The sequence below is a fragment of the Denticeps clupeoides genome, chromosome 13, assembly GCF_900700375.1.
Source record: "Denticeps clupeoides chromosome 13, fDenClu1.1, whole genome shotgun sequence".
NCBI classification, from domain to species: Eukaryota; Metazoa; Chordata; class Actinopteri; order Clupeiformes; family Denticipitidae; genus Denticeps; species Denticeps clupeoides.
The window spans coordinates 8,771,536-8,795,034 of NC_041719.1; the positions used below are offsets into that span (position 1 = coordinate 8,771,536).

Below are 23,499 nucleotides of genomic sequence, written 5' to 3' on the forward strand. Positions count from 1 at the left end.
CAAACCAGTCAAAAGTTTAGCTGCACCTACTACTTTATGGGTCTTTCTCTCATTTGAGTCTCTTCAAAGCAGGGAGCTTTTGCTGTAATCGCTGCATTTCACACTTAAGTCGGGGATGCTTTTCAACAGTCCTTTTTAAGGTTTATTATTCACTCAGCAGCTTTTGATGACTATACTGAACAAAGCAGTCATAAAACGTGTTTATTGCATTGTATTCTTCAAAATGGCTCCTTCTTAGCCTTATAACCGCCACACAGTAGGTCCAGCCCTGTAACTGGTAGTGTATGGAACGTGGTGATATCTTTTTTTAAGTATAAAAGTAATATAAAACCATTTGGATAAGGCGCTGTCGCGTAAGGGTGCGGTACCTCTATCCAGCCACCAGAGGGAAGCAGATCCCCACCTTCTGACTTCTGAAGCTACTGCAAGTTACCAGATCTGAGATCCTGTTTTAAGAAAACTTACAAAAAAAGAAATGGCTGTGTTTTATTTGATAAAAGAACGAGCTCAATGAACGATACACAAAATTAATAATGTTTCTTGTTTATTTAAAATTCTTTACCTGTAAACTGTTATAGCGGGCCCATGATACATTAGGAATCATATTATTTGGTACAGATTTTCACACATTTGTATCCAGTTGAAATTCCTGCTAAATGCTTTATGTTCCAGACCAGTGACGTGCAGTTAAATCATGATTAGTGGAAGGGGGGAAGAAAATCCCAGATTGTAATGTCACCATAAAAAAAGAATTCTGAATGGATAAGGTGAGGTGAGGTAAGTACACAAAATCAAACCAAAAGGACAATCCAATTTCCTTACAGTTTTTTTTTTACGTTAATATGGATCGGTGGATTAGGATAAAGCATTGATATATAATTATATATATATATTTAATTCCAACACTTGACCCATGCATATACTGTATAATATGTTTACAAAATATAGCCTTTTGCAATAAATAGATACTATATTTCATATAGATCTAATGATTTCTCATCAATATTTGGTTCTTTCTTCACCAAATCCTGACTGGAGCAAATTAACTCCAGTGACATTACAGGAAATTACTATGGTAATTAGCTTTCAGAAGATAAATGCAAATCCGCACAAATGAGTAATGTGCTCTTTCAACCTCAAGCGCCAGACTTGCTCAAAATGGTTGCTTTGCAGGAGGAGCCCTCATGCTGCCTCTCTTGGTACATCTAGTCACTGTATATCTCCATCTCATAGGTTTACCGGCACAAGCAGAGCCAGTTTATGCTTCTGTGAAAAAATAAAGTTTGCCAGAGGGTTTTTGTGCCTTTTCTAACATTCTTTTTTTTTATAGCCGCCATATTAAAGCCTACCAAAAGCAGTGAGAGGACAGGTTAACTAGTGAGCTCAATTCGGTGTGGGGTGTGACTATGCAAGCACAGCCAGATTAATGGAAGACAGGATGTTTTAAGGGCTTATAGAGCAGCACAAGTGAATTAAGGGTGGGTATGTGCAAAACCTGTCCTCGTTATCATCATTTGCAAGAGGTTTTATGCCACATACATGTAAACCTCGCCCAGGGGGGTTGTGACAGCCCACCATCATGGCTAACATGCTTAATTTGATTAAAAGCTGCTATCTGGAGCAGCTATAGTCCTGTCCTCTCCCCTCGTAATATCCCCCCACAAGGCATGACACTTTCTTGGTACAGCACTTAACCTGATGCTAATCAATATGATATAAGATAAACTGCATCTTTTAGAAATGTATAGCTCTCATTTTAAAGATTCTTGGACCATTTGCTGAATGTAATGCCTGTTTTTACATGCAGATAAATGCCTTTGCTTCATACATACGTCATACTGCTTGGGAAAATCATTTTTTTGAGGATTATAATTGACATTATATTGTTTGATCAAGGCCCATATTTTCTTTGTTGTACAGCCATCTTGGGACAAAATGCTATACCATACCCTGTTAAGGGTCCTGATTGTTAAGGAAAAAGGAAATCAACTTGCTGCACCTTCCTTTCAAAAGTTGTGTAACTGGAAGACGGTTAAGTCCATTATCACACTCAGACCAGGATACACACACAGGAACACGCAAAACAGAATATAACAAAGTGCAATACAAAATAAATAGGATGATATTAAAATTCATACTTCATAATGACATATCTGGAAAAATATAAGTATATTAACGAATAAAAAAAAGAAAGGACAATACGACGGATCCAACCATAGAGCCTCAGAAGATTAGTATGTTCTTCAACATAACTTACAGACCTCTGTTCTCATCTTGCCGCAGTGACCTGGGATTCCATGCTACCAAGGAATCTTTGATTGGCATACTGAATTCTGCTTTTCATTGGCCAGTTTCCAGATTCTAATTAGCTCCAAGGAATGTTGGCCAAAATGTGGAATACCAGTAAGGTTGTGTGTCCCCCCATACATGGTGAAGCCTGCAAGGCTTGCTGAGGACGATGTATAGTGAAAGCAGCCTTTGTTGCCCCAGAGGAGAAGGTCCAGGTCCACGAGGCCCTTTTGCTCAGCAGGGAGCCGAGGCCTCTGAGGCTGTGGTATTTGTGTGGGCCTTCAAAAGGTCAACAATCTCCATGTGAGAAGCCTCCATGGCCACCAAAAGTGCAGTCTGGCCATGCTGGAGAGAGAATTTAAGAGATGGTGTTTAATATAAATGTAATTTAATATAAAAATATGATTTACCAGCCATATGATAACTTATTTACTAATTTTCCCTCATCTGGTTTAAGCTTCTGTGTCGGACATCTTACCTTATCAGTAAGACCAGTGTCACAGCTGGGTTGGTCCAGCAGTAGGCGGACTATCTCAGCGTGTCCATGCTCACAGGCGCACATCAGAGCCGAGGAGCCATCATGGTCCTGCACGTTTACGTCGGCCCCACAGTCCAGCAATACTTTCACCATGGCTGTGCGACCATGGCTGACTGCGAGCATCAGTGCTGTCTGACCTGCCTACAAGTGTGTGTGGGAGAGATATTGAAGTTAAGTTTATTGGAGTTACATTGCATACGGGCAGTGTCGGCCTAGCGGTTAAGGAAGCGGACCCGTAATCAGAAGGTTGCCGGTTCGAATCCCCATCCGCCAAGGTGCCACTGAGCAAAAGCACACACTGCTCCACAGGCTTCCCACTTCTCACTAAGGGTGATGGGTTAAAAGCAGAGGTCACATTTCGTTGTGTGCACCATGTGCTGTGCTGTGTATCACAATGACATTCATTTCACTTTCAGGTTGTCATTGTGAATACGGTGCGGTCCGTTTCCTTACCGTCTAGGCCACCACTGCCCTGGAGTGATGCTCCTCAAACACTACTATTTGATAATTCAGTGCTGCAAAGTACTTCTCATGTTGAGAGGGCACATCCTAGCAAGCATCATTTTTCTTTAGTTTGTATTGTCAAACATGCCTAGTTTGTTTTTCTCAGTCCTTGAGCAGGCAATTGGAGTGAATCCATCCCAATCTGAGGTTGGAATGAAAATAGGAAACCCCAGAAAAAGACTAATGAAGATGTGAACATGAAATTGTGCTCTGCGCCAGAGAGCTGGAGTACTTATGGCGTAGTACATATCGTACCAGGAGCCTGAAAGCCTACGGCTGTACCTGACTAGCCCGTGCATTGACATTCCCCAGCCTCAGGAGCTGCTCGGCCACCTCTATGTCCTCTGGACTCTCTGCTGCAGTGAGAGCAGCCAGCATGATTGCTGTGTATCCAGCTTTGTTCTGGTGGTCTACTTCACATAGTCCTGTAACATGGGGGGGGGGGGGGGGGGGAATTGCTGTGCTGTGTGAAAAATATGGAGCTTATCAACATAAAATTGTGAAATTTAGTTTTTGTGTCTCACCTGTGTCTAGTAGCAGCTTGACCACAGGGAAGTTGGAATGGGACACACTGTAATGCAAAGCTGTGTTTCCGTTGCCATCAGCAAGGTTAACAATATAGCGCAAGAGTGTGGGCGTGGCGTTGCCCACCTCCCTCAGGTACAGGGTGACTGTGTCGGCCTGGGATTCCTTCTGGCTGGATACGCGGAACCACTCCTGGTACAGCACCATAAGAACCTGCCTCTGAAGAGCACAAACAAGGCATTCTTGTCAACCCTATCATTATCATAGGTCTAGACCAAACAAAGATTTTATAAAATCTATGCATACTTGTTTGTAAGGTCAGCAACATTACAGTTTACAAATGTGTAAACAGCAGTGCTTGTGCAACCTGTTAAAACTTGTCCATGAAAACTTGAGTTAGATTAATTTCTTACCATCTCCTTATTTGGTGAGCTAACCTCAGCCATGCGGTCCTTCAGGAAATCACAAGCTGCCATGAAATCCTTATCAACCATTTCACTGCATGGACACAATATCAACCAGATTTTAGTAAAACTATCACTGTACAAATTTTTTTTTAAATTGCATACAAAATGTAATTGCCACATTTTGTATTCATACATAAAAAAGCTACCAAATATGCTTTACATGCGGGGCCAAAGCGCTCACCATGCTTTTCCTTTGTCCACTGTCTCTCTCCGCAATGAACTATGGTCATGTGTACAGTTACTGCATGTTCTGCCCAATACTGTGCTGTCCAGTACCTAATGAAAATTTTGTATTTCAAAATCTAAGTGAGATATTTGTCTGTGTGCATTGCTCAGAATTTTTTGGTTGGACACCTAGAGGAGAATGTATGACTAGGTATACATTTGACTACACAGTTATGAGCGAGACTAGCGGGGCAGTGGTCGCCTAGCAGTTAAGGAAGTGGCCCCATAATCAGAAGGTCACCGGTTCGAATCCCGATTCGCCAGGGTGCCACTGAGCAAAGCACCGTCCCCACACACTGCTCCCTGGGCGCCTGTCATGGCTGCCCACTGCTCACTCAGGGTGATGGGTTAAATGCAGAGGACAAATTTCACTGTGTGCACCGTGTGCTGTGCTTCTGTGTATCACAAGTGGCATCACTTCACTTCACTTAATATTAGGCACAACTTGTGCAAGAACCAAATCTTTCCAAGACCTTCCTATTCCATGTAGTGGGAAATGTCTATCTGTGGCAATGATCCTTGAGGTGAAGACCTAATGAAGTCAGTTTCCTCTCACCCCATGGTCCTCTGTCTCACCTGACTGACTGCTCCTGGGGACTCATGCTGGCCTCTGCTCCTGGGGGCTCTATGGCCCCCTGATCCCCCTGAGCCTGAGCAGTAGCAGCCTCCTCCTGGGCCGTTCCCCCCTCTTGGCCCTGCTCCTCTGGCTCGGAGCTATCCACCTCCTCCTCCTGATTCTCCTCCCCACTGGACTCCTCACTGGATGTGGTCTCATAACTGGATGACACAAACAGCCTCTGTGAATGACCCCTCTGTGTTTTATAATGCTGCTAGCGGATGGTAGATGGTAGATGAAATCAGCGTGTGATTGGATGCGTTTTTTTGTTTTTTTATTCCGTTTCTGAAGCACACCGCAGTATCACAGTGTGCGCAGGCCTTCATAAAGTAAAGGCCTGAGGAAATCTTTTGATTCCAAAAGGGCATGAATGAATAGCCCTTACTTAACCCTTGTGGCAGGAAATGCTTAGCTGCACCTGCATTTGTTTTCCGGTGATCTTGTGATCTTCTCTAAGTTATTCCAGCAAAGTAAACAAAAAAACAGCTCACATTTCCTTGAAGAGAATGCAATCAGTGTAGAGCTATGTTTTAGATGCTGAAGAGGCATTTGGCAAGAAAGATAAGCTTGTGCATTAATTAAACTTTCATCAGTCTTCTAGCTATACTGCTTCCACAAGCGCTGACGACTCCAGTTAAACCACAATGTTCTACTGCATCGGTCTATATTATACTATTAATTATACAATATAATATTGTACTACGTTAGCACAATTATCACGATGGATTAGTTCTTCCACCAGATGACATACATTCATAGAGCCATACTACCACTGTATACCCTGAGCAAAGCATTTAATACTATGTTCCTCAGGGGGGACCAACCCTGTAATTTGAGCTTTAAAACCCTCTGCATAAGAACATCAGATAAAAGGAATGCACGTTGATGTTCAAAAGCAACTTCCATAGGCAGCAGCTCAGCCCTCCCCACTCACTCTACCAGATTCCTCAATCTCATCATCTGTCAACCCCTCTGTCCCACATAAGAGGGTTTCCTATGAGACTGAACTTTTCATCACTGCTGCCGCACTCTTCACCATCACCCAGGCCCTGTAGCGGAGAGAAGGAAAGACAGCCGCCTCGACTGAGCCTGTTATTTTCTTATGAGGCCGGGGGTGGGAGAGCTGTCAGCTCAGCCTCTGCCGGGGTAATTACTACACCGCTCGGAGGGCAAATGCAGCTGAGACGACACCCAGAGGTGCTCTGGTTCAGCACCAAGGCAGCCAGGCTTGTGTTCCCACAAGGGCACGCTGCATCCCAGTCAGGACCCATCAGCATCAAATCAAACACATTCTCATACACACACACACACACACACACACACACACACACACACACTCAGAGTGGTGCGAAATCTAACCCTATTGCTGCAGTACCAACTACATCCTCCCTCCACCTGAGCACTGCGATGAGAGATGGAGCAAAGCGGGACAGAAGAGGAGGAAAATATCCACCATTCTAACATGCATTCCTATAGGCTGGCACTTTCCGTTAAAGCACCTTCTATAGCAAGGTTTTAAAAATACTTAATTATACTTATATACATTTTTAAAAATATACATGCAAATACAGAACAAGCATTCACATTCAAGGGCCAAGAAATTCAGGGTGCATGAAGGGTTACGGTATTTGCAGTATCTGAATGTAAAGAGTTACCATATACATGGTACATTCTTAGGCAAAACAAAAAGCCAAAAGTGGAATTACCCTCCATTTACACCAACAAACTTTAGGTTCTTTTTTGTTCCCTCGTTCCCCTGCTTGTCCGGGCATCCGTTTTTCTTCATAATGGATTTGAGACCTAGACAGCAAAAGATTACACAAAACAGGAACAACCGCATTTTAATTACATTCCTTTTTCATATTTCCTGGAGGTATATTATAAACATGAAAATTTAATAATTTTCCATTCCCTGTGGACTGTGTGTGCAGGGACACAGTTTGCTTTCATCCTTAACTAACACCAAGATCTGACAAAATACGATTCCAAACTGCAGCTCCGTCATTTCGCTTATCCTCTACATGCACGCAGAGTTCTCATTAATCAACCATACACAATTTTGCAAATTTTTTCTGTGCAACCGAATCCAACTGGTCTGATTATTCGACTGTTTTGGAAAGTAGAATAAAGTAGCACACCTGGAATTACGACTGTAATGCACAAAAAGAAAGAGTTAATCCATCAAACGTTTGTGGGAGATCAAGGTGGAATTTGAAAAATGCGTGAAATGAATGTTTCCGGGCACCATCCAATAGACATTCACTTCATGTGACAGCACAGGCTCCTGAGCCAGGTCCCAAGCAGTAGCCATGTCACACCGATACATGCCAGATTTTTCAACAATCAGTCTGATCCTCTGCGGACATCTCATGAGCTGACAGCTTCACATGAGAGTGTAACCATGGACACTGAGAAAAAGGAGCATGCTTCAAGTTACACTTGAGGCTAGAGGACCACAATACAAGAGGAGAAATATCATACCATTGTGGAAGCTACTTAAATAGGTTCTAAGGTCTATGTTTAAGGTAATAAAATATGTATGTATTGTGGAAATGTGAATTCTGTTCGAGTTATTTATGTTCCAGAGTCTGCAGACAGGTAGATATTAGACTCCTAACTTGGTCAAACTGAGCAGAATGATAATGAAATGGATGCACTGAACTCGCATGCGCATGTTTGGAACTGACTGTGGTATAATGGGGTGCTTTTACTCTGAATACACAATCAGTGTATATGGTATACAAAATGTATACAAAATTACTGTGTTCATCCCTAGGATGTGAATGGTTGAGAACTTTTTTTTGCACTTGAGAAACGAAGTTCCAAACTTCCGATTCCTTCACACTCACAGTAAGACTAATCAAAGACATTTCATTGTAAAAGACTGGGACTGACCTGACTGTCGGGAAGCTCCTGCTTTTTGTCCAGGTGAATAAAATGAGGAGAGGACGCTCAGTGAGCTGACCAGCTGACTCTGGATGGAGCTGAATTTACTTGAGGTTTGTGGTTTGGGAGCACTGGCACCCTCGGCACTCCCGCTGCCCAAACCGGCCCACTGCTCATTAAGAAGCCCCTGGATGCGGTTCACGACATGGCCAATGGCAGCAGGCGAAGCCGAGGCTTCACCGCTGAACCTCCTGGACTGTGTCTGAGTATCCTGGACTGGTGGTCCTTGTTGAGTTGGCTCAGTTGGACTTTTTACTCCCTCAGGCTCTGTTCTGACCGTAGACTCTGCATCAACAGTTTCCATCTTAAGACTTTCTGCTGGCGTGCTCTCATCAGGTACTGGTTCTGTAACAGTCACCACATTCTCACTGACATGCACTTGCTCTATCACTTCACTCTGAGGCTCTTGCTTCTCCTCAACTGTTCTCTCTAGGGTCTCTGTGTCAGGCACTTCTGTTTCTGATACACTTTCAATGACAACATAGTCCTCATTCACCAGGTCCTCAGGTTCTACAAGTCTCACATTCTCTGAAAATATTTCCTCCGCAAGACTAATGTCCTCTGGAGTTATCTGCAGCTCCGTCTCAACCACCTGGTCACGTGTAACAATCTCCACTCCGACATTTTTCTCCTCTGTGGAGACCTGAGCCTGCACCTCTATGTCTCGCGCCTCCACAACGGAAGTCTGAGTACAAGAGGAAGTGGATTCAGTCTCTTTAGGGCCATTAATAAGCAGAGACCCTTCATCTGTGAGGACGCCTATGTCTGACAAACTTACTATCTCTGTACCTACAGACGCATCACTGGTCCAGGATGGATCAGCATGTGTTTGTGTTTCTACCTGCTGTCTTGCTTTCTTAACTTCTGCATGTTCTTTCACTCTTTTGTGTAGTTGTTGGATCCTCTCATCCTTCTCTTTGTTGTCCTCCAGCTGCTCCTCAAGTAATGCATTGGTCTTTTCCAACTCCTGGTTGGCTTGGCTCAGTTTCTCCTCCAAAGCCTTCATCTTGGCTTGCAACTCGTTTATGGTAAGAAGGTGATGCTGATCAGGTGTCTCATTTAATTGTTCTTCTTTTTTGAATGAACTTTCTTCCTTGGTCTCGACCATTTGCACTATAGACAAGGTAGAAGATATACTTTTTGATGATTCCTCAAAGTGCTCAGTCGCCACTTTCTCTTGTTGTTCAGATTCATGTCCAGGCTGCTTGACTACATCCAATTCTTGTGCTTTAAACGTCTCATCTTCTCCTTGTTCTTTTAACTCTTGTTTGGATTGCTCTGCAGTACTCTTTGATGTTTCATCCTGTTCAGATGTTGAATCAGGTGCCTCTGCTGTCTCTGGGGCAGACTGTGTTTTTAGTGACTCTGCTTGTGTGTCCAACCCCTGATCAGGAAGGTTCTGCGCCACGGAAGTTTGTCTGACCAGCTGTTGCTCTGTGGGAGATTCAGTCACTTGTACTTGACTCTCTTCCTCTGGGGTTGGAGCCTGCACGTGGATTACAGTTGTGGGTGGCTGAGCAACCTCTGACCCCTGCTGAGAATGTCCAGTGTCCTTCTCTACAGTTGGGCTTGCAGGCTTTGTCTGAGCTTGAATCCTAAGGAGCAGATTCTCCCTCTCTTCCCTCAGGGAGCAGATCTGGGCCTTCAGTTCAGGGATGGTTCTCACCTGCTCTTCCAGCTCTCTCACCCTCTTGAGTGCTGCTGTGATCTGCTGATGCAGACTGGATCGATCTTGAGGCAAACTCCCTCGTCTGTCACTCACCTCTGAAGGCCTGAAGAGCCTCTCCATTGAGCCATTGTCCTTCTGTTGTTCAACAAGTGCAACTGGGCTCCGGTCTTCACTGGAATCAGACCCCTTTCTCTGTGGAACTGTGACAGGCATGCTGGAGGCTCTTAGCAGGTTAGGCCTCACATGAAGACCCAACGGCTGCTCATCAAATAGTCGGGTCTTGGCCTCCTCCCCCGACTTATTGGAGGTGAGGTAGCTACTTCCCAGAGCTCTTGACTGACTCGAGGAGCTTCCATCACTGGGTTTGAAGTCAAAGATCTGCTGGACTTCAGTGATGCGTGATTTAGGTTTGGGTCCTAAGGTGGCTGTTCCAGCCCAAGGGTCCTTAACGGCAGGTCGAGTGCCATGTCCTGGGAGGCTGAAGTTGCGAGGCAGTGTGCTGTATTTGGGTCCCTTGTTTTTCCTCTGAATGTGGACTCTCTTAATAGTGTTGCCCTTCTCAATGTCATCCACATATTTTAGGAAGTCCAGATCCAAATGGAAGCCGTAAGGGGTCTCCACAGAGTAAGGCAACTGTTTCCTTTGGCTTCCACTCTCAGAAGCTTTGGAAGGATAGCCATTTGCTGCAAGAGAAGAAATGCTTTGTAATTAATTAAAGTATAGGAAATGTATAGGAAGTATAGGAAAAATAAATACTTATTTATCTTGATTAACATTATTAGATGAGTGGTTGCAGCAAGATTTAGGAATAGAAATGGTTACCACTTTTCTTGTCCATCATTTGTGTTTCCCAGTACCATGGACTTCAATCTTCAATGTTGACAGACTGGAAAATATAAAGCATCAGTATATGTTTATGAATGATGTCTGAAATTAAGAAGATTTTCTGAACAATGTTCAGTAAATGCTTTAATATATCCATAGTGAAAATTAATGAAGTGGCTGGTGGGGGGGTCCTTAATTTTTTCCAGATGTGGAAATCAAGGTATTAATGGAATTTGTTAATATGGTACTAACTGGAATGAAATGAAAATAATTCCTCATCTGAAAAGTTGTTTTACCATCTTAATCTGAACCTACAATTCTACAGAAACAGACCAACTATTCCAACTATTACCTTGAACTTGTTGGTGTTCTGACAATACTTAATTTATCAGAGAAATCTTCTGTAGCAATTTAACAGCCATTACTCAATCTCGGAAAAAATTACTGCATAATAGCTCCAAAGAGAGTTGCTGGTTCATATATTGAATCAAGAGACTCATGATACAGAATTATATCAATCATACTGAAGATGAACTCTAGGTCCTTGAACCCTACAAATAATTAACACACAAATTCATCTACATACAAAGAGAACCCTTCTAAAAATGACTAAGATATATAAAATCACTGTCATGATGATTTTCATATATTAATATAATTAATTTATACTATATGCATATAGTTTAATAGAAAAAAACAAGTTCAGAACTATGGTATAAACACAAAACATAGTACTCTCAAATCGGCATATCAAACCGACCAGATTCAGGCAGCAGTTTTTGTGAACTCTGGCATGACCTCCGATATTAAGGAGATAAAAACACTTGAGCACTTAAAAGAGCTTAATTACATTGCTTAATTACAACAGTGCAGAATTATTAAAGCAGTTAAAGTGCTAATTAACAAAGCTGGATTCAGTCCGTGAATTTATTAAAGCAACCAAAAGCACTCATGTTTAATGAAGCATAATTGTGAAGATCCCTCACCAAATGTTACTTTGGGAGAAGTGCAGTGGAAAAACATCATGTGTATAACTGCTAATTACCCAGTGGGAAGCTACAAAGAGAAAAATAATTGGTTAAGAACTACACTGATCTTGATGTTGCATCTTGGGATTATCTTTACCTGGATGTGAGTGACAGAATCAAGACTGACAAAAAAAATCATGGAAAATAATTGGAAATAAAAGGTGATATAAATATATAAATAAGACACATAACATGAAAGTTTGTCAGAAAAAAGCATTCTGAAATGCTCTGATGGTCCATAGGCCTCTGCAAAGCAACGCTAATGATTAGCAGGCCTGTGTCCAGAGGGAACCCACTAAAGAAGCAACTCTACTCTGCATCAATCAAACCTGCCAAACACTCTGAAAAGGAATTCATTAACATAAAATACTACAGAGAACTGTGAATAAGAAGCCCCAAATGAAGAACTCGGCTGTGGAAAAAAAAAAAAACGGGTCACATGAGCCACTTCCCCCAATAAAAGGGCCTCCATTCATCATCTGGGCTCCCCGCATTATGCACTCACTCCAGCACTACCGTTCATTACGAGCAAGAGCGACAGCTGAATCCGAAAAATCCAAGTGTGGTGAATTCACAGGCTCTTAAGTTGTCCTGGTTGGGATTGCTGAGACAAGAAAGAAGAAGACAGGAGGGCATCCCCGCAATGAAGCCGCTTAATGTGACGCAAATACACTCACCGTCCTTGAGGCTTAATTAGTCCATTCTGTAATGCTTTCCCTAATTGCTGACTGAAGCAAGAATACATCCTATACCCTCCACCCCCCTCCCCGTACAGACAATTATCCACACAGAAAAGTCCATCCTGCTTAATTACATCCTGTTGAGAGAGAGGGGGAGAGATGCAGAGCAGGACAATTTTACCTGTTTTTTTCCCCCCACAAAGGGACCAATAAACAAGTCTGGAGTCACCAGGGGCATAAAGCTACAGTAGGACGTTCCATCCATTTGGTGGAACTTCAGATACTAAAAGGCTCCTCTTGCCTGAGTACCGACAATGGAAAGTAATAGTTTCCTCAAAGAGACACCTATTTTCCAAAAGTTCACATTGACCACAAACCTCATTCCAGTATTACCAGTGACACAGTGTCTCTTTATATATCATATATCATCAAATCACGCCTCCCTGGTTGTCTTCAAACAATGATGCCAAACAGCCCAGCAAAGGACTCCTTGTTCCAGGTCAGGAACCCACAAGCAATCCAGTCCTTCTGAATCCATATAAAGTGAAATAAAAAAATTGAGCTTCAGGCTCCATAAATGTTTATAGGAAACAACGATTGAAAGTAGAGCAGCTCTCCCATGTGACACTACGAGACAAGTAGCCCTGGTGGTCAACGGGTTTTAGTTAAGGTGGCTGCTAATATGTTCTGTAACTCAAACATGCTGTAAACCAGCAGAATGCCAACAAACTGAACATCACAGGGGACTATTACTCCCTCAGCCTCCAGTGAGCTGCCAATCCAGGCTGACTGACCGTTTCTTTCTTCATCAAAGACGTGACCCACCGCCCTGCTTAAACCAAAGCCTGTAATTGAAAGTCTATGTTTATTACAATATTTTCTGAGGCTGAAACTGAATTAAATTCATTTAGAGGAAGTGAGAGGAGGAAGTATGAAGAGGGCAAATGCAATTTCTCTGCCAGACACACATTGCACATACACAATTGCACACGCACACACAGCCTTGTGAAGACCAAGGGTGATAAAATTGTAATAAATGTGTAACTACATCTTACCTAATTGAATATATGTCTTTAAATGTAGATTAGCAAAATTTCACATACTAAATATGCATTGGTCCACACAAAGCTGTAAATAAACACAGACAAATACATGTGTGCAGACTCCTAGGCACATAACACAGATAGACATATACACAACCCGGGTACGTATACACAGAAATTTCACCTCCACAAGCTCCAGTGTACATCAGCCCGTTAGATTGACTCGACTGTTCTAGGAAACACCACCACCAGTCAGGCCTTGCAAGCAGCAGCAGCAGAATGTTGCCGACGGACGGCAAAACAACATCTGTGTGCTTTCTCACCGGTGCCAGCTGTACAGCCAGGGATGTGCTTTAATCTTCCCTCCCCATATGCCTGCTATCGCTGTTTACCTCCGAGTTCCATCAGCCAACCAACAGAAACGCTCTAAACCGTTCAGCAGTTTTAACGGAACCCCCCCCCACTCCGGCAGCCAATAAGGGACTGCGGTGCCCCGAGTACAGCTGCTCTCAGAAAGCTGCATTACGGTAGATACGACACAGCAAAAAACAGAGCGCGCTGGAAACACACAGTTCAGGTTACAGTTTGTACACAGCGAGCATCTGCTCCGATGCTTGTACACATCATACAGTCAGCAGGTCGCGTCAAGCGCCATGACGCATCACTGCCATTGCCCGCCCCCCCCCTCCCCATTGCTCAAAGCCCCTCCTACTGGGAGACAGGCAGCAGATTGAGAACGGGCCGTCTGGGCTTCACTTCATCCCAATCCCTCAGCGTTCCCTCCAGTCTGTAACATCTGCCCTGTTGAGAGTCAGGGGAAGATGCATGGGAGGGGCCAAGGTGGGTCAGCAGGTCACTGGTGATTATGAATCTCAAGTACACACACTAAAATGTAAGCATGACTTCAGCAGAATTTGGACAATAAGGAAGACAGTCTGAGTAAAAGAAGCACAATTTTAAAAACAAATCTAATTTATTACAGAAAAGAAAATAGAAAATGCACCAAAACAAAATGCAACTGCTCCTTTAGTCAATCAACGAGTGACCAATGTAACAATTCTAATCACAATCCAATACCGCATTTAGTGTAAAACTGTAGCCATTTGGTATAAACTGCTTAAAGACGCATGGCTTGTCATCGAATTATAGATCAGTGTCTTATCCACTGGCCACTAGATGTGGAGGCTATGAGTTCTCTCCTGGTCGTAGTATGGCAGAGGCTCCACAGAGAAGCCCAGCGTTGTGCTGAATGGGCCACAAGCTTTAATTAGAGATGTGGAAGGACAGTCCATAAATTATTCAGCTCGGCCCCATGGCTAACGCAGTTCCCCGGCAACAGCAGAGGGAAGCACAGCTTTTTATTTTCCCCATATCAGGGTGTACACAAGGGGGCTCTGAGGAGGCGGCAAGAGGACACTGGCTAACTGGAACAGGAGGCTGGTACCGCCAGCGGAGGACGATCCCGCGTTCTCTTTCTCCACTTTTGTGTCTCTCACCCCCCTTTCTTTCCTTGAGCTGTCAGGAGGGCTGACAGAGATGTGCAGAGAGGATGATGGGTAATGTGGGTGGATGCTCATGGTGACAGAGTGACACTCCCTCACTCACCTCTTCCTTTTATTGCTCTCTCTCTCTCTCTCTCTCTCTCTGTGAGGATCTATTACATTTCTGTCTGTTCTCATGGGATCTACAACAGCCCTACTTGATGTCAGGACACACACATACACACACACGTACATACAAATGCACACTGACAAACCAACATCCACACATTTACAATAAAAAAATCCTTCTAAGTTAAAGACACGCATTTGTCCTTGTGCCTTTACATATTTCTCGTATAAACAAGGTATAAACACCCCCTCCCCCTATACACACACACGCACGCACGTACACACACACTTATTTCCCCTGTCATGAGGAGAAATCTGCATGGCAACAACCAGTTTTAGTCCAATCCCAGCTCATTTTATTACTGTGATGTCAGTAACTGTGAAGAAACTGTGCAGCATCACACACCCACACACACACACGTCTGTTTGCATATGTAGGTGCTCACGCACACACACTCAAAGGAACCCCACTGGGGACAGCTCTCACACTGGCGTGTGTCTCTCTCTCCCCTCTCTCCTGCACTGCAGCAGCAGCGGCGGCAGCAGCGGAGCTAACAGCAACACGGAAACATGAAGAGCAGCACATGCTCTTTGCACACACACAGACACATACTACACAACACAGCAGGAAAAAGGCATTGAGAAAGTCTCACCTAAAAATAACAGATGATGGAAGGGGGGGGGGGCAGAATTGGGTAGAACGAGAGCGGAGGAGAGGGTGCAGGTGAGGGGGGGTGGGGGTGTCCCTCTCACCTGCCGTCTGCGCGGGTCCTCGGTGACCGCCGCAACTTCAGCCCGGTGACGAGATCAAACCAGAGGAGGGTTTGTGAGGTTTGTGTGCCGTGTGTGTGTGTTTAAAGTGATGTTGGTTTTGCTGCAATAATCTCAGTCCCTCTCCCAGCTGTAGTGTGTTGGTCAGGTGATTGATCACCCCGCCTGACAACAGCAAAGCGGCGGCCCAGAAAAACACCCAGCCGCCGGAGCAGAGAAATATTCTGTGGAGGAATTTCCCCTATTTTTGCTGATAGTGGGTCAGGTGCCCCCCCCGATCAGAGTGTAATGACCCATGCAGGGTCGGCCCTTCCTCCCTCTCTTTTTCTTTCCTTCTGACAACTTTTACCTTCACTTGCTTTAACACAGTCTCGTTCTTATCAGCCCCCTCTCTCCTGTAAGGCTGAACTGCGTCTGAACTCCCACCACTCAGCACTGTAATGATTACAGAAGGGTGGGAGGTGATTATTAACTGTGGTCCTTTAAACAGACTCTCTCTTATCTCCCCAAACACAAATTCTTCAGGCTGGGTTATGAGCATTTGAACCGCAGCACCACTTTCTCAAAAAGTGTGTGTGTGTGTGTGTGTGTGTGTGTGTGTGTGTGTGATTAAATATAGTGCAGAAAAGGGAGGCCACTGTGTGTGTGTCTGCAGTGTACTTCCACTGCAGTGGGCAAATTACGATGGGCCTTTTAATTTAGGAAAGTGGACGAGTGGATGAGGGCCCGGACACATCCATATCTCTCCTGACACTGTGAGTCCGGACTCAGCTTTACATCAACTTCTGGCATAGCGCAGCATGCATATTTTCAGCCATAAACAAGTCATTTTCTTATAAATCAACACCTTACTAGTCCACTTAAAGCCCCCAATGGTTTATCCCTCCCATCCTCAACACATCACAGTTTTTTCTTCTTGGATCAAATGATCGACTGATATTAGGCATTCTTCTAATTAAATATCAATCAATTGCTCAGTTTTACATAGGCATAGTATGTATAAGCACAGATGATTTCATGTTCAGGCTTAAAGAACATCTGGTCATGCTATTTAAAGGAGAAAGGCACAACGTAAACACAGGTAGAGGTCAAGTGACGTGACATTTTAACAGCCTGCTGGCGTGCATTGTAACCGTGGTTTATTAAACCAGGAGTTTAAATTCTACATGAAATAATTGATTTTATGTCTTGAGCTCTGACAGCATACCACATCCTGCAAAGGTTTGGACACCCCTGATTAAAATGAATAGTTGTGTAAGGGGGAGGGGGCGCTATATGTAGTGGTCTTAGTACAGTTTTAGTACAGTCTTTGCAGCGGCTGTATGTTTAAGGGTGTTCTATTTCTTACACTGACTATGGATAGAGTAACTCCAACCCACCCATGCTGGATCTGTAAATAATTGGCTATCAAGGGGGAGTCTTTGTTGTGGCGTGTGTCTGTATGAACTTTGTCCATGTGTTCAGCATTGTAGCTGAGCTTTCAGATTTTTTTCTTCTTCTCCTTTCTTCTGTCTGTCTTGGCTAGATTGGTAGAAATTTTGTTTAAATTTCTGTGCAGGGCCCCGTCAGCCTTCATGAACCTTATCACACACTCATGCAAGAACAAACACACATGAACAAGAAAGCAAAGCAAAACTGGAATGCCTGGGACCAAGTCTGGCTCTTTTAGCGAGGTAGAGAAGGAGACCAAGGGCAAAGCATAGGCAATTTGTCACAGCTTTGTTTTTTTATGAAATTGGTCACATGATACTAATAGAACATTGATGTCCAGAGAAACCACACACATGCTACACCACAGCCTTAACCGTTGGCCAAGCATCAAAACAAAGGCCTCATAATGCATCAAAACCCCAGTTCCATTATAATTTGGATTTAGCCACCAGTGTCACAGTTCCCGTTACACCAAACGTCCGAGAGGCCGACTGCCCGGAAGCAGATGAGGAAGAGATCGGCTTCCTCTATAAACATTCGGCGGCCATGTTGAATCCTCGCCGGCTCATCATTGTGGTTTTCCCTTTTTTTTTTGTGCTCGCCTTTTTCCTTCTGCCTTTTTGCCAAGAATTACAAATGTTTTAATGACAGCACTGATCAATATGCATGTCTGGCTTGGTAGAGGCCATGGTTCAGGTACAAAACATGATTCCTGGTTCTAAAAATTACACATTTCTTGGTATTGTATCATCTGCTTTAATATCCATCTGCACTGGAATTGGTGCCAGCATGATGTGTGAAGTGTTGAAGTGATGTTACAGAACACATGGAAATGATGAAGCCTCAATACTTAATTTTTACATAGTCTGGTGTCAGTCCACGGTTAGAATGGTGTTACTCATAGCCTATTTTCTCATGTATGGACTGGCTATCTAACACTACAATACAATACTCAGTGGCGGGGCAGTGGTGGCCTAGCGGTTAAGGAAGAGGCCCCGTAATCAGAAGGTTGCCGGATCGAATCCCGATCTGCCAAGGTGCCACTGAGGTGCCACTGAGCAAAGTACCGTCCCCACACACTGCTCCCCGGGCACCTTGGCTGCCCACTGCTCACTCAGGGTGATGGGTTAAATGCAGAGGACAAATTTCACTGTGTGCACTGTGTGCTGTGTATCACATGTGACAATCACTTCACTTTACTTTACTGTACAATAGCACATGAGTGTAAATTAACAGTCTGCCTAAAACACTGTTGTTCTATTTCATCGCACAGATCCATCAGTGCTGTGACCTCACAGAAGGACCGAAAATCTCATAAAAACCTGCAAATAGAACCAGAGTGTGAGACACTGCATGCTGGGATCCTGCTATTGTGAATACAAATGGCCTAAAAATGTTTTAACTGGCAAAGCGGCGCCTGTAAATATGCGGCCCAGTGCGGCGGATGTGTGCAGACTACACTCGCCTCCCCCCGAGGCCCGTCAGACAGATCCAGCAAACGCCTCCGCTGCCGTCCAGCGACCAACTTCATACCATATATAGGAATCCACACGTTTTATCAGATTTGCACAGTAAGGAATGTCTGCTTTTCATTCTTTTTCCCGGTGTCTCTTTACCAACTCCCAGGTCGAGAATGATAATGCTCGCAGATTTTGGTAGATGTGGGAACTGGAATGTCTGAAATCTGGCCAGTGATCTGGGCTTCTGCCGTATCCTCTGCTTCATCCTCCTGGCCGTCACAGGCTAGGTGAGAAGTGTTTGATGTGCTGTGAGGGGATATTGGATGGGACAGAGCTGCTTAAGCCGCTACACTGATGGGCTAAGCTGACTGAAGCCATTCTGTGGATCTATTAAGTTAATTTTCATCATGAGAAACAATGCAGTCTAATAGTTATGTCAGTCATGTTATTGACACACTAGAAGAAGAATAAAGTTCTTTTTTGGGTCTCTGCCTGTCAAAGGAATCAACGTAGTTAGTGATGTGGAGTTTGCATGCTCTCAACAAGCAACATGGGTTTCCCCCAGGTTCTCCGGTTTCCTCCCACTGTCCAAACACATGCACACTACTGACTGATTTTTCCGTAGGTGTGAGCTTGTGAGTCAGTGGTCTGTGTGTGTGTGTGTGTGTGTGCGCTCCTTGCAGTGGACTGGCGCCTTGCCGTGAGGTGTGCTGGGCTGTTGGGACACCCGGGATGTAGGGACACCTTTGTAGGGACTACAATGCTTTGGGACCCTATGGTGGATTAGGTAGTTATTTAACGTTGTGTGACTGATGCTCATGTTGCCTTTTGTATCTTTTACTGCTAGAAAAAAATACCATGAAACATCGTGTGACTGAGCTGTCAGCTCCTGAAGTGAAGCCGCTGGTTGGGGGCCAGTCCTCTTAACGTGCTATCTTCCGTTACCTATAGGACTGACTAATGTGCTAACAACACTTGGCCCCGCAGGCAGCCCTCGCCGACTTTGAAACGCAATCATCAGCAGAGTCGTTGGATCGCCCCGGGCTGTAAATTACACTGAGGCAGAGCTTTACTCATCAGGCCACGCCGTCCCCGCCACGCAACAGAATGCCAGCGCTCACTTTTAATCGGCCGCATATACGTTTTCATATGGGAACCTGACGTCTGATTGATGCTTAGGCTTCGGGTGATAAAGTAACAGGCTCGGATCGAGTGTCACTCGGGAAGAGATGGATGACTGCACATGCCACGAGACACCAGAAGAGAAAGCGGCATTTAAGCTTTCGGAAAGGAAGAAGGGATTTGGAAAAACGAGAAGATAGAGAGGGGGGCGAGGCAGCTGAGGAGGGAGTTGAGGGTGTGATCGTGCAATGGTGCCGTACCCTTAACCGACATCCTGAGGAAGAGGGGGAGTGTGAGAGGCTGATAAGGCCCTCAGGCGAGGGGAAAGTGTGTTTATGCTGAAAATGTTACCTCTCCTCGGAGAGGCCAGTGGAAAAATGTGAACTTGCTTAACTGTACAGCGAGGCGGGGAGCGGGGTGAGGGAGAAAGAGCCAAAAGTCAACCATCTGTGGAGAGCCGACCGCATCCAGACAATGAGTAACATGAGCAATGCCAGTCTGGAACGTTCTAGAGCCGGGAGTCTGCTGGTTTGCATTATATCAAGACTGATTTTGCGGAGAGTAATGGTATTGGGATCGACAGTGTAAAAGAAGCAAAAAGTATGCTGGGAACGAAACACAGAACGAGTCTTTCAAGCCGTGCAGACAATTTATTGCAATACACCCATTTTCTTCTCTAGAAGCTCGACAATATTGTAGTTCCTGATATTAACACAAGCCAAACGTGTTTTGCTTTTGTTGCCTGTAAACCCACTGATGTGGGAAAGACGAATGTTACATAAGAGTTTGCCCCATGTCGTTGCTGTGCTGCCAGACGGATGTGGGCATCACCTCCCACACTCTTCCCTCGCTACCATTCTCCTCCGGCCCATCTTCCATAGTCCCAGCCGTCCTCCAAGGAAAATGGGAGGGTGAAAAATCCAATCTGCGCTCAGCCCCCCCCGGTAAAGTGGTTTCAGAGTCGCCCTGTCAGGGTTAAAAGAGAAAATGACAGAGACGAGGCACAGAGGGGTTCGGAGCATGACGCGGGATGTACATAACAGCAAGAAAGCAGGCAGCCGGGTCGATGGTTTTGATTCTTCCCTTGATTGCAGTCCTCTGTAGCTCAAACATAAAGGGGACGGTCTATATTACCAGCGAGAATTGTGGGGTTGTGGGTGGGGGTGGGGTGCATATTCCGCATCTTTGCCCACAGGCTACTTTCTTCTCTGCGGCTGACAAGATTGCCTCGACGCTCAATAATCGCTAGGGCACCTCGCCAGGGCCACGTGTGGAAATAAGCGGTAGGCAGGAGAGCAACGTTCCCTCTCTCCTCACAGCAGATGAGACAGGACAGGGTGATGCTCCTTTCCCGAAAAATGTCCTTCTCAAGCATAGACAGTGCACAGACATGTTGGGTGGGCAGGAGGTTAACCCCAAAAAGACCCAACATCTTGTGACAGGAGAAATGGCGTACTCCGAACTGTCCCCAGGCGTGGGTATGCAAGTGAATGGTGTGTGTTCGGGGCGAGTCCCGGTCCTGCGCCCCGGGATCGGCTCCGGCAGCCATGACCCTGAGTAACAGGACTAAGCGGTTAAGGATAGTGGGTGAGAGAGTAAGTGAGAGGGTTTAAGAGTATTTGAATTTCAAGAGTGACAAACGCCAACGAGACTTAAAATAATTAAAATGAAAATAATCCGCCAATGATGCAGCTCCACTGGGTCCTATAAAATTCTACACTAACATCGATCCAATATAAATTCATAATATATCATTATTTTGAAAAGCAAAAATTGAAATCAGAGGCCAACGCTGCAGATTATTCATAAGGAGCTGCAGTATGCACAGTGGTTTAGTTTACATTTGGCAGAAGCTTAATGGTCGGTGTTGCATTAGCGCAGCTGCATGCTTCAGAAAGGAAGCGGCTTTCCGGACACACAGAACAGATCAGCATTTATCAGCCATCTGGGAATTTGTGTTGTTTGTGTGGTCTGATTTTAAGCAGAAACCAAACAGAAACTTCCAAAAAGTCTTTATTGCAATTGCTCTCCTGGGAGTGGAGCTTATTATTGATAATGATGGTCCGGTTGTGAGGGCAAAACAAAACAGCTCATTTTTGCCTGTTTATCTTGCTGAGGATCCCACTAGAGACGTTACAGCAGCAAAGCAACATGATTTATATGTCTTGATTTTGGGTGGAGGGGCTAAACACTGTAAGGCCGGAATTCTGGGAGCCGTGTGATGCCTGCTCATCCCTCTCTTATTGATTTCCAGTCGCGTGCGCACCGGACCCTAGGCCTAGTGGTGTTAGTGTAGCTTGCTAAATATAGGCTCGAGGCCTGTGGGAGGCTATGCTCAGACAAGGTGGAATAGGAGGTCCTCTGGCTGCTATTAGATGAAGATGGCCACGCCTGTTTATCCGTGATGCTGTGCACGCCGCAGAAATGGAGGACAATGTGTTGCCGGGGAAACCATGACACAGACAGGAATACTCTCCACTGACACACAAATGCGACAGTGTTTCAACTGGAAAGAAAATCTCTCTCTCTCTCTCTCTCACACACACAAACACACACACACACATATTTACTCCTTCCTTTCTCCTGGCCTCGTGTCTTTCCCTTGTCCTTTGGTTTCTTTTTTCAGATTCCTGCTTCCTTCCTGATCCAAAGCTAGAGAATCCATCATGGCAGACACACTCAAGTTGCAGTAGATAAAATCATGACCACACATGCAGGCACACAGTTTGAGCGAAACTGGAAATGAACTGTGACCGGAATGTATATTTAATTTTTTTTTTTATTCTGAATGGATTTCTCAACACAATTCAAAACTAATTGACTCTCACAATGCCGTTATTAAGCTGTGGAAAGACGTTTGCTGTGCTTGGATCAGTCAACGTCTTTTCCATTCTTTTCTGTACTCACATTACAATTTAAACTACTTTTTCACTACTTTATTTATTTCTAAAAAAAATCCTGGCATACCACAATACCATAACCATAATAGACAGCTTTCTGCTGTGATGTGTCAGAACCCCTAAAATTCACTTGAGTTTAAACTTAGAATAATTGTGTCCAACATTGATCACACACATTAAGAACCATACTGTAATGTACACATGTCCTTCAGCTGTCAGACCTCAGGCAGGGTATAGGAACATGTCCCCAAGACCCTCTGACATGTTATCAGTCTGACACCCACAACTGCACAGAGCCGCCAACACAGCAATGAACATGTGCAGACAGATGAGTGACCAACATTAACACTCGGGAAGCCATGACAAGTTGCTACAGTCATGCTATTTCACTGTCACACACACACATAATAACTGGTGTGGAGTGACTTTGTCAGCACCAAGTGTACTGTATAGAGTGAATTGTTCTATTTTGTAGCAGCATACTGTACAAAAAATTGTCTGGGCCATATAAAGCATCCAATTGCATCCACTGAGCAAAGCACCGTCCCCACACACTGCTCCCCGGGCGCCTGTCATAGTTGCCCACTGCTCACCAAGGGTGATGGTTAAATGCAGAGGACACATTTCGTCACCATGTGCTGTGCTGCTGTGTATCACAATGACAATCACTTCACTTTCATCTCACTAAAAGTGAAGAGAATCTAATCTTGAAAAGAAATAAAGGTATTCAAAGAAACCCCAATTCATGATTAACTAATTATTTGCAACATTTTTTTTTACAGTTGTCTGTAGCAACCGGCAAGCTGATTCATGAGCATCCTGATTATTTGACCTACAAATATGAGTTGAC

General features: G+C 44.5%; 1 protein-coding gene across 6 annotated transcripts in view; it reads right to left on the reverse strand.

Annotated features, from left to right (window-relative positions):
• Positions 1–527: 527 nt before the first annotated feature.
• kank4 (KN motif and ankyrin repeat domains 4) overlaps positions 528–23,499 on the reverse strand; it is a 36,124-nt gene continuing 13,152 nt past the window's right edge. Inside the window, exons 1-11 of one of the 6 annotated variants that reach the window (XM_029000856.1) lie at positions 13,540–13,735; positions 11,591–11,660; positions 10,602–10,665; positions 8,060–10,462; positions 6,871–6,964; positions 5,125–5,325; positions 4,270–4,354; positions 3,856–4,075; positions 3,614–3,756; positions 2,768–2,968; positions 528–2,634 (exon numbers count right to left, since the gene is read on the reverse strand). In XM_029000856.1, coding sequence (XP_028856689.1) covers positions 2,524–2,634; positions 2,768–2,968; positions 3,614–3,756; positions 3,856–4,075; positions 4,270–4,354; positions 5,125–5,325; positions 6,871–6,964; positions 8,060–10,462; positions 10,602–10,620 — 3,477 coding nt within the window. In that variant the 5' untranslated portion in view covers positions 10,621–10,665; positions 11,591–11,660; positions 13,540–13,735 and the 3' untranslated portion in view covers positions 528–2,523. Of the gene's footprint in view, positions 2,635–2,767; positions 2,969–3,613; positions 3,757–3,855; positions 4,076–4,269; positions 4,355–5,124; positions 5,326–6,870; positions 6,965–8,059; positions 10,463–10,601; positions 10,666–11,590; positions 11,661–13,539; positions 13,736–15,718; positions 16,047–23,499 lie in introns of those variants that run through there. The other 5 variants (XM_029000857.1, XM_029000855.1, XM_029000853.1 and 2 more) reach the window with 5 other exon arrangements.